Here is a 16,994-nt window from a genome sequence, read left to right on the forward strand (position 1 = left end):
AAGGGTGATTAATGTATTATGTGGGAATCAGGGAACATGGGTATTGCACTGACCGACTTAAAACGTGCCTTAAAATTGTTCTGTGCAAGCCTTCTGGATAAGTAATGTGAGAAAGAAAGTAAAATGGAATTATAAAGTGAATTTCGTATCCCATAGCAGGTAATAGAACAAATAACAGGAGCATTTAACGCATTTCTTCAGTGTCTGATCTGGGACAATAAATTATTGGTTGGTCTAGTCTCCATGGTGAGTCTTCGTTTGCATGAAAGTCAGTAACTCATGGGAATTTATGATTATTTTCAGCATTTCTTCTCTCAGTCATACTAAAGTACAAAAATAAATAAGGGAAACTTGCATCCATTTATGCTTATTAGGGCATTTCATTAATTTGTTGGAATTTTTGCTTTGCAGGACACCAATTTTAAAACCTCATAACTAATTTTAATCATCCCTTGTGTAGATTCTGTGCCATACCATCTGCATGGCCCCAGTGGATGATGAGGTTATTAGCGGTTGCTCTGCAGCAATTCAGCTTCCGATGTACAGAGCTAGGTAATAAAGGCTTGCCTTGCCACAGGAGTGGTCGGATTTACTGACTAGGATGGGATTAATTTGAAAGGATTTTCAAATTTAAACACAAAAAGCAGCTTGATGCAAATAGCACCTGACAGAAGATGCGACGATGGCTTGCTTGAGTTGCAAGTTTTAAACATAAGACATGGCCATTAAATCTGAGAGGTTTTTTTAGTATGCTTGACACACACACAATATATTAGAAGATGCTGCTATAAACTTGATATGAAGCAAGGATGAACTTAGTTTTTAATTGCTTCAGATTGATTTTCAACCTTAGGAAATGAGAGTCCACCACTTAGGCTATTCCCAGTCAACAGTTTATATATATATTGCACTCTGTTTTGGGGTGGTTGTTTTTTGTTTTTTTTTTTTAATTTTTGTATTTTGGGGTTTGCTTTTTCGTTGTAGTAGCAGAATAACGTGTTAAACTCTGAAAATCCACAAATTTGCTATTTAAGATATTTCTTCAGTTAAGTCTTTTGGGTTTTTTGGGGGCATTTGGGCAACAGTAATTAGAAACAAATAATATTCTGTTCTATTGCAATGCATTTTGTGCAGCTTGGAAGCAAAACTGTATACCTGGGAATCAAGGAAGCATGAAACCTTTTCACCAAAAGTCATATGCTCTGAAAGAGAACAATTTAAAGAAACCATTTGTTGACAAATTTAAGGAGCGATAAAATAATCTGGAGTCTTTACCACTGCACTCCTCTAGAAGGGACTAGTTCCTGTGGTGTCAAGGCTTTAGATAAAACATTTGCAGAGCACTACCTTCTGCGTTTTCCATCAGCGTTGCAGAGGATTTACACATAAAGCTCATATAAGCGTTAACGAGTTATCGCTTAAACACCTTGTCCAGTGATGGGAGAAGAAGCCCTGAGAGAATGTGTGTGCATGTGTGTCAGCAATGCAGTTTACTTCCACATCAAAGGAACACAGGACTTGCCCTGCTAAATTGAACTAGTGGTTCATCAGTCTGGGGTCATCCCTTTAGCAGTAGCCAGTAACTGATGTTTCAGCAAAAGAAGAAAAGTCTTTCCAAACCTCTAAAAAGCTAATCTTTTTGGATACCTCTGCAGCGTAGATGTAGAGAAAAAAAATCAATCCTACATTTTGGAAGTGTTTTATAACCCAAAGGTGATGTTTTGATTTCCTCTGGATCATCGTTTTTCTGTATTGTTTTCAGAAACCAGGAACTATGTAAAAAATTGGTTGGTTGTGATTTAAATCCAGTGATGCTTTAGTTGGAAGCCCATGTAATATCAAATTGTGCCTGAACCTCATAGCAAATGTGATCTATTCCAGAGTAACTGAAAACTGGTCTTGCCAGGACTCGGTAATCCCCTTCTGCAATCACAGCAGCTTCGCAGAGCTGTCATGTGTAAACCCAGTTTTTAGGTAGCAGTCATTTTTCTAATATGCTAATTTTTATGAATTATAATCAGTACCACTAAGTTAAAACTGCAGGGTTTATAATCTTTTGTGATATTATTGCATGTGTATTTTCTTGCAGTGCCATACAACAGAGAGGTATTATTACCTCTATTGGGAGAGAGCGGTACAGTTGCTTGTTTCAGAGTAGCTAATGTTTGTAAGACTCAATAATTTATGATATAGTGGGATTCCTGTCCTATTAGCACTGATAATGAGAAAAAACTCAGAACTTTTTTATTTTCTTGGGAATGTGTATGTGGTGTTACATGACTCTTCCAGCGTTTTCCTCCTCTCTTGAAAATTGGCGTAAAAGCAAGGATTAGTCCTAAGAACAATCTGGCTGAGGAAGTCTGGAGGTGTGTGCCTTCCCATGCTGGTCCTGACCATGAAAACCAGCCAAAGGAGTGCTTTACGCAGTGCTGATTCTCTTGAGTGCTCTCCCCATGTCGCGGAGCCCTCTGACTTACGGGCTCTCTGAATCACCTGATGTCTTTTTATTTACCCCTCGATGGATTTAACTATGTAGCTTTTAGTACTCTCGGTACCTTGTGGTGAGGAGGTCACAGTTTGATTTCATGTGTGAAAGAGTAGATCTTTCTGCTTCTTTTGCTGTTGGATAAAATTGATGGATTTAGAGTTTTCTTCCTTCCTAAATTAGACTGTTCAAAAGTGATAATCTGAAGGTCTGGAAAATGCCTGTTCTTTTCAGTCATTGCTTAAAGTTGGAACAGAACTTCAAGAGAGTTTTGTTTCTTTTAAATACATCTAATGTACTTTTCAGGAAAGGTATTTAAGACCATTTCCTTACTCTTCCAATCCATAACTGACAGCAAGAACTGGTTGTCAGAGCCTTGCTGTGAGAGTGGGAATAAAATACCGATTTTAGAACGTGATTTAAATTATATAAAATAATGTTTGCTTACAGCAAAAGGGCTACATAAATCTTCTAATATTTCTGATGATTCTTACCTTGATCTACTTTTCTAGATGATTATTGCTATTATAGATTTTCTTATGCTTTTTCACTGGATAATATTTCAGTGAAAATTTCTGATGGAGATACCGCTTCCTGTATTCAGGGAATGATATTTTTGTTTTGACAAGGCGGTTTTTTATTTATACAAATTGGGTCTTCCCTTCTAAGAATTGGATGGCTATAATAAACCCCCTTATGTTTATTTATTTATTTTTAATATTTTCAGTTCGCACGTTAGTACATATAAAATAATGTCTGTGTTATGCTGGTTTGCTAGACTCTGTGACAAAAAATGCAAGCCTCTTCTTCAGTTACACTGTTCTTCTGTATCATCCATTATGCTCCTGGGTTTTGTAATACGCAAATACATAGCTGCTGTCTATATAAATTACTCTTACTCAACAAACAGCTTAGTACAAAGTCCTCTTTCTTCTGGTTGCTGATTTTTTTTTTTATGAACACGGTGAATTTTGTTGCTAACGGTGACTAAACAGAAGTTATTTATCAGGGGTACACAGAATAAGAGCAGCTTGCACTGAACCTGCATTTCATCCTGAAGGATCCCCCAGAACTTTGTAAAATTTGATAGTTCCTACACAACAGGAAATACTTTGTTCTCTACATAAATAATTGCTATCTGAATGATAGAATCAGGAGGAAGCACTACTGAAAAAAATTCAGCTAGAGATGCAGTGTGTGCGTGTCAGTGAAATGAAAATAACCCTTTACAAGCAGAATGCAGTTCCCTGGCCAGGAATCTCAGCGGAGCGTGGTGGTCTGCTACAATAGCCTTGACAGATCTGAGCACTCTCCAGAGATCCAAAGCCTGGACATAGAGGGGACATTTTTGTCCTTAGACGTTCCCCACACATGCGTTCCCAATCCTGCCTCAATTTAGCTTGGAAAATTAGATGATATCTCTGGAAAATTTTGCCAGAACAGTATATTACTGAGGAGAAATATGCTGTTAGTGAAAAAATAAATAAGATAAATAAGATGGAGAAATATTACTTTCTCATTGCGCAATTCTCTGTGCCCCTTCTGTAGGAAGTCTCATCACTACTATTTTCATAATCAATACTATGTTATTTTATTATTGTTTCTCTTATTGATTACTTATTACTTAGGTTGGTACTTCATTATCACAGAGTAGGTGTTGCTGATTCCTTAGTCAGAGGTCAGGAGTCACTCGCCGTGTCAGAGCAGGAAAGGCCCTTTACTTTTGGAAGGGGCTTGAAGTGTACTGTTGGTCTGAATTCCACAATATCAAAATGCTTACAAGAGTCACTCATAAAGTAATACGTGTTCTGAACATGTCGTAAGGGTGTTTAACAGAATTCTTAGACCTTCTTTTAAAAAGTAAGCAATAGCAAAAGCACAAGAACCAAGTCAGATGCAGTACCATGAGAATGCAGTGTAGTATCGGAGCCAAGTTATTACAGCAAACAGATTAACCAAACTTCAGGGGTTTTCAAGATTTTAAAGGACCTGGAGTAGTTGCGTTCTTTATGAGTAAGCCGGTTGTTCATTTTATGTACTGTGTATGCTCTGGGTTTTTTTTCAGTGCTTTATGTTGGTGGTTTAATTCAGGTCCAAACTACTTTCTGGTCTACTATAGGTCTATACTATTATAGGTTTGAACTCTTGCTGTTTGGCATATTTTTCCTTCTAAGCTGAAAGTCCTCATAGACCTGGAGACCAGCCATTTGGTACTAGAGCTCCGAGACTTCTTCTTCTGCACAGAGAGATGGGAACCCTTCTTACCCCATAGTTTGGTATAGTCCTCCGGCTGTGTTTGTTTGGACTGGTAACTCATTCGAGAAATTTGAGCCTCATTGTCCTGAGATGAGACACACCTGAAAGGGAAATGTTTTCCCTTCTTTATTACACCATCCAAAATGCTATGTATTACTACAGATTACCTTGCTGAAGTTGAATTAATATATGCAAAACTGGACTTGAAGTGTATTCAGAGACTGAATTTTATAGCACTTTTCTAGCCTAAGGGAAAGTTACTGTCTTGCAGAAGTTTGTAGACAGCTCGAGCAATGTCTTAGATTTGTAGATCAGTCAAATATACTGATGATTACTGGGTTTGAAGTTTCTTTGATGTTTCCTTGTAATGTTTCTCACAGCACTTGCAGAGGTGGTTTCTCGAAGGGTATTTCGTGTCCACTTCATCTGAGCTCTGTACAAAGGAGGTATTAAGTCCATTGCTGAGGTCTGCCTAACCATCTGGTGGAGGTGAAGCTTTTCACCTGTTTTTAGCTTCATCTGCAGTGAAAAGCATAGGCATTGTCAGATGGGTTTTCTCCTTAATTTCAAAGCAGCTATTAAAATGTCAGTCTTCACCCTTGTCAGGTATAAAGAAGGGTAGTGAAAAGTTAAAAATGTTACTGAATTACTGTAGCCTCTTAAATGGGGAGTTCAGTCTGCCGAATGCCATAAGGTTATACCTTTACACAGTCAATTCTTTGGAGATGTTATTAACTACAGAGTTAACAGGCTTGTAGGTATTGTATTTGGAAAGAAGTACATTACCAGGCTAAACATTAACCTGTCCATCATAGAAGATATTGCTGGGCAAAGAATCAGCTGTTATGCAAACTGAACACATTCATTTTGAGTTTGACAGGGAAGAGATGCTCACCATGCAGTGCCTTTTTCTTCCAGCCACATCTTCAGCCTTCTTCAATGATCTCTTTTGAAGCCAGTTCCCCCCCACTTTGGAAGGCTATACAAAATGTATTATCTAGTGTAGCAATGACCTTAGCTAGCTCTTTATGCATAAGGTTTTATTTGTTTGTTTGGGTTTTTTTTTTAATAATTGCATGCAAAGATAGTGGTGGTAACTTTCCAGAAAAGAGGAGAAACCTATTTTCCCTTAATTCTACACAATTTTTTCCATATTTGTAGGAAAAATAAAGTGTGAAAATATTTGGTGTGTCCAAAGAAGCAGTTTGTGTTATGGAAATATAAGTTTTGCTGTATATTATTATTGAGGTGCATCTTTATAGCTTTTTAGTCTGTTTTGGTGACATAAAGTTTTCTATAGGTTTAAAAGTTGCTTCTGCTTTTTATACAGCAGTTTGAAAATTGTTATGCAATCTTATGCATTGAAATGATTACTGAAAAAGGCAATTACGTGCATATATTTATCCCTATAAAAGCAGCCGTGGTAGTGGGTTTATAATACTTATATGCGCGTTAAAACTGGTTTTACTTGGAAACTGTTTTACTAGTTTGTAAGAATCCTCTAAATGTCATCTTTTAACTGGTACTCTCACAAATTAACCCAATGAAGTCTGCTGCTGAACAAAGAATAATCTTGAGTCTTTATTACGTCTCTTTCAAGTTTGTGATGACTCTAGTTTAAGCATTTTAACAACAGTGTTAAAGCTTATTTGAATTTGGTGGTAATAGCATTATGTAAATTTTTCCCAAAATTTTGCGTGTGGTTATTTTTTAAAGGGGAAAATGAAAATCTGGAATCATTTAGCTTTAGCCATGAGTTCTCATTCCCTTTTGCAATTCTTACCTTTGTGGAGGCATTATTAAAGGGTTCCAGGTTTCCAGTGGCAGTCAAACAAGTTTCAAATTTCATGAGGGCAAGACTGATCAGGAGGATTGACAAGGTCTGTTAGTCCCCGTGGAATTCATTCTTCATTTCTACCAAACGATCTGATGCAAGAGAAGGTACTAGCTTCTGGGACAGCTGCTTTCCAGTGGTTCCTAGTGACAGGACCTGGGACAATGGGCACAGGCAGAAACAAAGGAGGTTCCCTCTTAACATCAGGAAACACGTTTTTCACTGTGAAGGTAACCAAGCACTGGCACAGGGTGGCCAGGGATGTGGTGGAGTAGAAATATTCAAAAGGCATTTGGTCAGCGTCTTGGGCAACTGGCTGTAGGTTGCTGGAGCATGGCAGGGTTGGACCAAATGAGAGGTCCCTTCCAGCCTCATCCCTTCTGTGATTGTGTTATCTTCTTGCAGTAGGCCATAGATACAACTGGTGTATATTACTTTTCGGACGGCTGCATAGTAAGATACATATAAAGTGAGGCATAGTTAATTTTATTATCTGTTTTGTGTCACTCTTACCAGTAGCATTGCAGTTTGACATGACATTTTATCAGCTGTGATTTTAGATTATTCAAGGCACTCTCTGCCATTATTTAGGTTTTGGGTTTTTTTCCCTTTTATTGTTCAGGTAAATATCAGCTGTCTCCAACGGTGAACATGCCCCAGGATGACACTGTCATTATTGAAGACGATAGGCTTTCAGTACTCCCTCCTCATCTCTCTGACCAGTCGTCATCCAGTTCCCACGATGATGTTGGTTTTGGCACTGTTGATGGTGGTGGATGGGCTAAAGCTGCAATTAATGAGTCAACAGACTGGTAAGAGCATGGTTTAGCGGAAGGACAAAAGAGATGACTGCATTCACGTCTTTTTCTTTAGTTTAATTTTTGGCTACTGCTAATATTAATCTTTTTTTCATCCCATTTACATTTCACTATTTTCAAACTGGTAATTGATCAGGAAGGAAGTCTGTACAGATAATTTGTTAGACTTTCTACTTCTGGTTGCAGTTTTGAGCTCTGTCAAAGCACATTTGTGGAAATGTAACTAATTGTTATTTAGTTGCACTATTTAGTTGCATTAATTTCATGACTTAATATTAATTTAGTTGCCAACTAAGCTAGCTTTTGTAAAAAAAACTTTGCAAACTTTAAACACTTGAGTTTATGGAAGATGAAAGAATAATTCCAACTGGAATTTTTAATTTATAAACCTCACTGTAAATATTTCTATGTCTATAAATAAAGGATTATATTTTCATATTCCAGTGTATATCTAGGAGCCTTTCAATACTTCTGTATACTTTCTTGATTTTCCTAACAATGTACAGTAATTTTAAAATCTGCTTAGAGGTCAAAGCAGCTCCTTGTTTTGCCCTGGTGTGAACGCTTGTGCAACGAGAACTAGTTAAGATTTCTTTATTATGCATGAAGAAATACCTTTCGTATCATTACATGATTTGTAACTATCATGCAAAGGCAATGCACTGTAATAGTTCCACATTCGAAAGTATGGGAAGTGATAGTTCCACATTTAAAACTGTGGAAAGTAACTTTATTTTATATGTTTAATCTATAGCAAAAATAATTCTGTGAATCTTAGGTTGGCTCACTAATTACTTTTATACATTTTAATATAACAGTCTTATATTGAATGAGAAATGCTTTGAGCTCCATTAGTGACTTGCTTAGGTTCCTGGCAAAGAAATACTGTTTATTGCTTAGTTTTTACAATTAATACAGATCTAAGATTTAATTTGCAAGTCATGTAATTATCTATAGTAATAGCAAAATAAAAGCCCATCCCTGTACACTGCCACTTCTGGAAGCTAGATAATTACCACAAATGGTGTGAAGTATAGGAATTTTCTTATTTTTCTTGTCTCTTGAGCTGCTTATGAATGTCAGCAATATCTTAGTAAAACAGCAATAGCACCTGCCAGCTGATACGCACCTGTCATCTCCTCCTTTGCTTTATATTAGTTTATTTCAACTTATGTCCAGGAATTGAGTTCTGTATTTTAAGCATTGTTTTAATGATTGTATAAAAAGGTAATTTTTTTCATCTTCATTTGCAGTTTTATTTTTTTAATGTTGCAGCTCTTCTCTTGGACAAGTCATACCTGTAATTTGAGCCCTTGAAAAGTCTGTCTGTCTTTTGTAAAAGCTTTTAGAGCTGAGAATCTGAGACGTTTAAATAGAATAGTACTCAAGGCTGCACATAATAGCTTATTGCTGAGGGATTTTTTTTTTTGAGCCTAATATGAGTAAAAACCTAGACCATAAAGTAAGAGCCCATTTGAAACCTGCAGATACTTTTACATTTACTTCTGCAGCATATCTTGCTATTCATATACTACTTTGAAAATGAAAGTAACAGTAAAGAAAATAGGGATTAGATATTGTGGCGTTGATCACACTCAAAACCTTTAAATGTCTGTCTTTATGAGAAATTGTAAAGGTCTGTGGATACGATTGCACTTAAAAGAGTAGATCAGTGCAGCGCCTTACTATCTAATGTATTCTATTTGTAAAAAAAAGTAAATAGCAGTAGAATTAGATTGTTGCATTAATTTCCTGCTGCTAATGGGTGAAGGAAGACTTGTAAAACGAAGGTGCATTGTATGATTTGGCTGGAAGGCACAAGGGGTAAGGCTAAGAATATGGATGAAGGGTTATCCAAACAAGAATGGCAGCTGTTCTGAATCAGAGAAGAAAATGTAAGCTTTTCCAGCCTCACAATATCTCCCTAATCCTTGATGAAAATGTTATGAAAACAAAGGGGCAATAAGACAGGATTAATAAGTGGAATTTTAATAACGTTGAGGGTCAGAAGACGGTTACATTCTTTTAAGGATCAGCTGCCATTCCAGAAATCTTATTGGTTAAGTATGCTAGAATATAATAAATTGCATTTGGCATTGCTTAATGATTTGCACTAAATTTACCTTCTGTCTTTTATTAATGCGGTTGAAAAATATTAAAATGAGGCAGTTTTAGGGGCATTAGTTCCTCTTCTGTGTTCATTGGCTTTTCCATCTGTGGATCTTCATGGGGGCTTTTGAATACTTTTAGGCAATGTACATCCATTCAAGCCCCTGTGTTCTGCTCCTTCCTTAATTACTAAAGCACACTCTTGGGTCATTAATAATAGAAATAAACCAGGACATGAAAAATGATGACTCTACATAGGGCTCAGATATTTGTACTGTAAAAAGGTATGAAATGTCATGATGTCAGAGAGCAAGTGATTTTTGGTGCTAAATAGTGCCTTTAGTATGCAGGATACTATGCAAACACGGAGTAATAATCCCCCTAATAACTGTGTGTGGAAGGTAGGTGTGGTAAGGGCAGACAGGGGAAGCAGAGAGGAAGCCCCTAAAGGCAGTGTCAGTGGAAGCGGTGGGATCTGATCTCCAGAATTCCTGGTTGCTGATGCTGTGTCCAGACCCCACTGCTCTCTCTGGGACCTGTGGTGCTCTTTTCAAGTTTTATTGAACTTTGGAGTTTTACTCTGTTCTTAGGTCTTCAAGTTGAATATACATGTGCATGCTGTATTTACATGAAAATGATATTCAGCTTTATTAGAAGCTTTATGTATGCGGATCAAAGCAAGCTCAGATGAAAAAAGGAGCATACAGCCAAAACAAATAGTTTTAGAAATTCACCCTTGCTGAAGAAAACGTCACAGGATACATTTTCGGCAAGATGAAGCCGGTCATCTTTAACTAACTTGAGCTGTGTTAACAGATGTTGCTAGAGAAAATTCTCACTTAGTAAAACCACATTTTTCTGGCCTTCAGAGACAGGGCTGACTAGCAGTGAGCCAGAAACTCCTGTGTGGCCTTGGGAAAGTCATTTATGATCTGATTATGAAAGGTGGTGAAACCCTGTAAGTTCAGTTGAGTCACTCGGAGGATGTTTTCAGACGTAGGTCGTTCTTATTCAGCTACGTGTTGCACCGCTGTAAATGCTAGAAGCGTATATTGGCCTTGTCTGTTTTATCTTTCTATCATGTGGAGATAATTTTTTCCCTATTTTGTGGGAGCGAATGTGAGGACTAAATAGTTATTTTTGAGTTCAGGCTCTGATTCATCAGAGCTTTTAAGCATATGCTTCAAAACGTTGCTAAATTGTGCAGACATCTCTGAAATAGTTGCAGTAATTAAATGTAAAACATTATAAGCCTGAGCCAGAAACATTAAAGTCAAAAGGCACTTGACATTGACTTTATTCATATAAGCTCTGATCCTCCTCTCACTTAAGTATTATATGCTTGTCACATGCACACATCATCTTATTTGTAAATCTGCCACTACCAGACAGAATTTCTTCCGGGCTGCCTGGTGATGTGGATAGTGATTTTCATCCTTTATAGTACCTGATGCCTTTGGACACTTCTCCTTACCTCTCTTCACTGTTGTGCCTAATACCCAGATGTTTCTTGATCAAGGGTGCTTCTATAAATTGGTGTACGTGGCATACATAAACTTGTGCATGTTACAGAATTTAAAAGTATAAGCTGGTTTCTGCAGAAATTCACTATTTGCCTGTTTCTGACCAGGTATTTCATGTGTATTATACTTAGCCCTTAAAATAGAAAACAATTCTTTTGAAACATGCTACTGAACAGTACATGTATGTATACAATATTTTGAATGGCATTTAGTCTATTTAGAGATCTCCGTGACAAAATATTTAGCATTTTTTTATCTTGAAGTACAACAGCAATCAAAGGGGGGTTTTGAGGGATCTTTTTCCTACAGGATAGATAACAGTGGTGCAAAATGTTCCCTTTTTTTCAGTATTTTATGCTTTTGATTTATTTTTGTGCCAGCTGAAGTAGAAATCTAAATTCTTTTGGCTTGTTTTCAGGCTCTTGTTAATACTCCCCTTTTCCAAAGTCAGAAGATCTTTGTGTGAGTTTCCTTTCATGTTTTTTATTAGCAATAAGCAGTCTTGCTTTTTTTTTTAAATTTTTAATTGGTTTTAACATGTTGTGGCCACAATGACACATTGCAAGCCTAAGGTTTAGCTTGCACACCAGATTTTGCCTGCATTGTTGCCTTCATGATTCTGCCGACATTTGACCAATATTACTACATCTATCTATGGCATGCTTCTGATGAGGCATGGTGAAACTCCCGTCACTGCTTGCTGAAGGCCTGACTCACTCAGCCAAAGTCATGCAAGAAACCTGAAGAAGAGGCTGAAAGTCAGTCCAGTTACCCCCATTTCTGATATAGTGGTGGAACCACTGTGGTGAATACTTGCTCTGTAGGGAAGTAATGAGTAAATATATGTTTGTCTGTCATAGTCAGGTTAGAAGCAGGAGATGCTGTGAAAAATTTACAAGCAATGTCACATACACAGAGAAATTTTAGTGCAGAATCTGTAAATGAAGACATTTAAAGCCCTGTGGACTTCAGGCAGGACAGATTCTCTTTATGCTTTACTAAAAACATTTTGTAATGAAAAAAATCTGAATATATTTGTTTCTCATGAAGAAAAAGGGAACTGTTTTATTCTCCCTCAAATTATTCCTGTGTTGGGGCTGTACATTCTGATCGTATACTTATAGTGCACCAGGTATGTATATCTTTCATTGAAGCTCAAAAGTGAAATTCTTGATACTTTTTAACTAGAATTGCTTGATGCAGTACAATCCATCGTGTCTGTAACTGACTACTTGCAGTGATTTACTTAAAAATGTGCACTTTATCATCGGTAGAAATCACGTGCTAAATAAATGCTTTTCTCTGCAGAGCGAAAGGTTGCGTGATCTTGATAAATGTTCGCATGATTTTTTTCCCTTCCTACAGCACTCTTAGTCCAGATGTTGATCCAGTGCTTGCCTTCCAGCGAGAGGGTTTTGGACGTCAGAGCATGTCAGAAAAGCGTACAAAGCAATTTTCAGATGCCAGTCAGTTGGAGTTTGTTAAAACACGAAAATCCAAAAGCATGGATCTAGGTAGTGAGTGATATTTTTTCAATTTTTTTATTTGAACCTGATTTTCATGTTGTAAGTATATAGATTTTATAATTCCAAACACATTGTTTATGTGCAATACTACTGGACGTAATGTCTACTGGTGGGAAGTAAAGCATTTTTAACGTGAATGGCCAAGTGGCCTGTGTATTGTTTGTACCACTTGTAAATGTCCATACATTTAAATATCGTAGCCCTCTGGATATATGGTTATACATAAACATTAAAAGTATTTATTGAAATGGAGGTGAAAAGTGCATTTACCAACCCATATAGAATAACTGCTTAAAGCTGTACCACGCTGTGGTTCTGAGTAGACAGGATTATTCTCAGTTCATGATTATAATGTAATTAGCCTTAAAGATCCTTCATAGTCTCTCATTTCGTAGATGGATTTTGATTAAAGTATTAAAGATGCAAGCATTTTTTTTTGAAGAGTTCATTCAGAATTAGCAAATGGGGCTAGTCTGACATCTGTTTGAGACCCAAGTTTTAATATTTATATCAGAAGCCCTATAAAGAAGCAGCAGCTAAGACAGGGCATCGACTGTAATAATTTTAACTGATAAAACAGCTGAGAATAAGTAATCGCTAACAAGCCCATCTGTTTTTCTGCCATTGAATTTAGATTCTGAAGTACAGACTCTAGTAACCTTAAACAGTGAGTTTTGATTGTTTAAACACACAAAATTCCCGACTTAATAATAAAATGTATTACGATTCGCTCCTTTACAATAATTGTGAATATCTTAACTACAATCCCTAATTCACCAACTTCCTCAGGGGACAGTAAGGTTGGTGGTATTGACTTGTCTTGACTAGTTGTGATGTGCTAACGTGTAAATAACATATTGTACCTGCCTGTGATGTAAACGTGACTGACATTGCATGAAGGTTACTAGTTTGCTGCCATTTCTACCCAGAATGTTTGCTTACTGTTGCAGTCTATTTGCATGGAGTATGACATTGCTAAGGTTCCCTAACTTGTAAAAACAATATGCAAAACAGAAGGAATGTTGGATGCATGTGGGGCATGGGCACTAACTGGGCTAACCATTATACATTTACCTTTTAACAGTAGCTGACGAGACTAAGCTCAGTACAATGGATGACCAGAAAACAGGTAAGAATTGACAGTAAGGCTGTTGCTATAGAAACCTTGGTCAAAGCAGCTTACCACAATTACAGAACTGCCAGTCAAATTGCATGAAAACATGAATATTCCAGTACTTGCATGGCTGCTTTCTATTGTTGTGAATAATCAAATCGTACAGAAGAAAATTCTCTATGGAGATAAGTATCTAGGGTAGTATATTCAAGCAGGTCATACACGTGGCTGTAGGTAGACACCTGTTTCCACACTTTGAACTCATAAATATTCACAGTTGTTTGGACTTTTTGTCCTTTCGAAAAAATCTCTGAGAATCTCCTCCTAGCTTCAAACTCTAATGTACAGAGAGATGATGTAGGAGAGTCGAATGTTTGGCTATTACAGTGCTAACACAGTGCTTGGAAGTAATTATTTTAATTAGAAAACTGCTACCTTTGCCTTAAGTGGTCATTAGATACGTGTTGTGAGTTGAGTTGAAGATTATTAGTGCAAGTTGATTTGCCTTTGGAGCTGAAACCCAAGCACTGTAAGAGAACAAAAGAATATGTAAATAGAATCTTTTCCACATACCATCAATGGTAATGTTTCACACAATGATAATGAGAAATAGCTTTCAAAGCATATTTTTTATTAGTAATTAAAATAATGCACCATGCAATTATGAACCTTTATGATTTATTAATATAGGTTAGCTTTTGACCTTTGGAATGCTATTTTAATTAGGCTAGATCCAGAGGAGACCATAAGATTACTTAGCTCTAATTAGGAACAATTCACCTTTCTAACCTGAAAATATTATTTATTTTAGCATGATTTGGGGAGTAGGGCATTCCATACAGAATTTACAATTAATAATTCACAACTGCATCTCTGTTTAACCACACTTTACAACATGAGTAGGAATACTGAAAAGCTCTAAGTAATCAAGTGATAAAATTAAAATTTTTATTTGAACAGCTAAAACTTCTAGCTCTTAAAATGTTGCAGAATATGGCCACAGACTTGCAGCTTTACAAATTGACAATGAGCTCACAAAATTAAAATGTATGAATGCTTCGAAGTATTAAAGCCACCAGGGTGTGAATATATGAATTGTGTTAATGTGTTTAGGAACTGCCTTCACCCCTCAGCATTATTCACGTAAAAAGGAGTTACAGATCAAACTCAAAATTATTGTAAATTATTTTTCATTTTCTTCTTAGCCTGCCCATTTGAATGGGATGTGATTAGAATGGTGTAAAACCCATGTGTTTTAGTAAAATAGGAAGCTTAGGTTTTAAAGGTGTGTAGTGGTTTTGGTGGTGTCAATAGAGGGTGGTATTAATTGAGTGTAGTTTTTCTCTATGTGTAACACCTGGATTAAATTCCAAAAAAGAGACAAGCCCGACAGCTTGGGTGAAAGAGCATACCGTAACCATCTGGACTAAGCAGTCGCATATTTTGTGCGCAGCAAGCTCAGTGGCTGGAAAAAGGACAAACACCTTTTGCTGGACTTTTATTTTATTTATCTTATGTGCTTTTAACCAGGTTTTGTACGTAAACACTGGATTTCTCCCATTCCTGAAGATGGATGTGGTTGTTAAACAGACCACTTACTGTAGTTTGGCTTAAAAATCGTCTGGTTCTAAGAAAAAAAAATGCTTAAAATGTGTGGTGAACCATGTTTTAATGAACTTTAGAAGCCAGAAAACTCTAGCATATATTTACTTTAGAAAAAGTAAAAAGAAACTCCGTCACAGGCAAAGTTGGACTTAATAGTATCAGCTGAAAAGGAGAGCATAGAACTCAACAGCCCTAGTTATAATAGATTTTTAATTATTTTTCTTTCTATAGTTCACTTGAAGTGCCTAATCCTAGCAGTGTTTACAGTTCAACCTAGAGGTTAAAAGTATATTCAGTAGCAATTGAGCATGGCTCATTTATTGAGTCCCAGGCATACTATAGTTCTAGGTGATTATTTTTCCATGAACACATAGTGAAAATGAAAAAGAAAGAAAAAAATCGGAATTCATTTATTTAAATTTTTTATTTGTTTATTTTTGCACAGTGCTTTTAAAATAAGCTGTTTTATTAAATTGAACCAAAACTAAGCTATTTTTGATGCAGTTGCTTGCTCTAGTCCTCCCCTGCTCTTCCCAGCCAAAATGTTACTCTTTTATTGTATGAATTGAACTAGAAATAGAAGAATTTATAAAATCTAATGGAGCAGATGTTAGTTAATAAATAGACTCACTGCTAATGTCCTTTAAGAAAATACTGAGAAAGTAGACTTTGTGCCTTCGCAAAACTGGTTTAATCAAATGGAGAGGAGTTTTTAGCATCAGTTGCTGGTAGCATTTAACCTGAGAGTTAATAAAAATAATGTTTCAGAAAGAAACAAAATTGCCATTTTCAATCTTTTAAAAGAAAGTGCTGATGAAAGATTTCCTTTACAGCCCTTAAAATCAGTCAGTGAAGGAACCACTGAAAGAAACATCATATATCCTTTGACACCACACTTTCTGCCTTTGCATATCACCCAAGCAGATTCGTGGTACTGTATAAAAATACTTCACATAAGATGAGAGAAGTGGAGGCACAATGAGTTGTTAAACAGCATCAGTGCAAGGAAAAAACAAAGGGCTTGGAGCAGGGAGCAACACTTGGGCTTCGTGTGATCTGTGTGTATTAAATGCCTCGTTGGATCTGTATGTGCTGTGAAGTTATGTGGTGGGGGTTGTCTGTGCCGTGTGAGAGCAGATGCACACAACCCTGGCACAATCATGCATGAGCGGAGGGTAGTTGCATGGCCTGGAGCGCAAGGCTTGGCCGCGGTCCCCAAGGGCTGGCCAGCTGGGGACACAGGGAGTGGCGATGCATGTGTAGGGGGCAGGGGCTGTGCTTGGCGGGGTGGTGTGAGCATCCTAGAAAGCCCTCGAGAGATGACATGGGGTGTGTGCACGTAGAGCTGCACGGCTGAGCGTGCAAGCGGAGCGTGCAGGGAGGCTGCGCCCATGGTGGCAGTCACAGTAGGACTGCTGTGGTGTGGAGGGATGAATCTACCTCGAAGCATATTTGTTAATGAAATTTTTGGAAAGGAAAATTTTTATAAACTTCAAATTTTAAAAACGATAAAGGAATCCCTTTTATCCCTCAGTCATATAAAGATGCCTTAGGTAGATGTATCTTTTTCTTTTCTTTTTTCTACTTTGAATTCTGGTGTCAAATAGAAGTAGAACTTGTTCTCGGCAGATAACGTTTCTGATGATTACCACCAGCGCTGTAAAGGCTGGAAGAAAATGCTGACATTTTTGTATTTAGAAAACAAGGTTTTGATGTGACTCATA

The 16,994-nt window shown here is 37.0% G+C and overlaps 1 protein-coding gene across 22 annotated transcripts in view; it reads left to right on the plus strand.

Annotated features, from left to right (window-relative positions):
- Positions 1-16,994, plus strand: part of PARD3 (par-3 family cell polarity regulator) — a 464,268-nt gene that overhangs the window by 294,339 nt on the left and 152,935 nt on the right. For 9 of the 22 annotated variants that reach the window (XM_075082476.1, XM_075082480.1, XM_075082485.1 and 6 more), the window contains 3 exons: positions 7,198-7,387; positions 12,391-12,539; positions 13,636-13,680. In XM_075082476.1, the coding sequence (XP_074938577.1) occupies positions 7,198-7,387; positions 12,391-12,539; positions 13,636-13,680 (384 nt within the window). Of the gene's footprint in view, positions 1-7,197; positions 7,388-12,390; positions 12,543-13,635; positions 13,681-16,994 lie in introns of all 22 variants that reach the window. The other 13 variants (XM_075082466.1, XM_075082475.1, XM_075082468.1 and 10 more) reach the window with 3 other exon arrangements.

Source organism: Phalacrocorax aristotelis, chromosome 2, assembly GCF_949628215.1.
Source record: "Phalacrocorax aristotelis chromosome 2, bGulAri2.1, whole genome shotgun sequence".
Taxonomy (NCBI): Eukaryota; Metazoa; Chordata; class Aves; order Suliformes; family Phalacrocoracidae; genus Phalacrocorax; species Phalacrocorax aristotelis.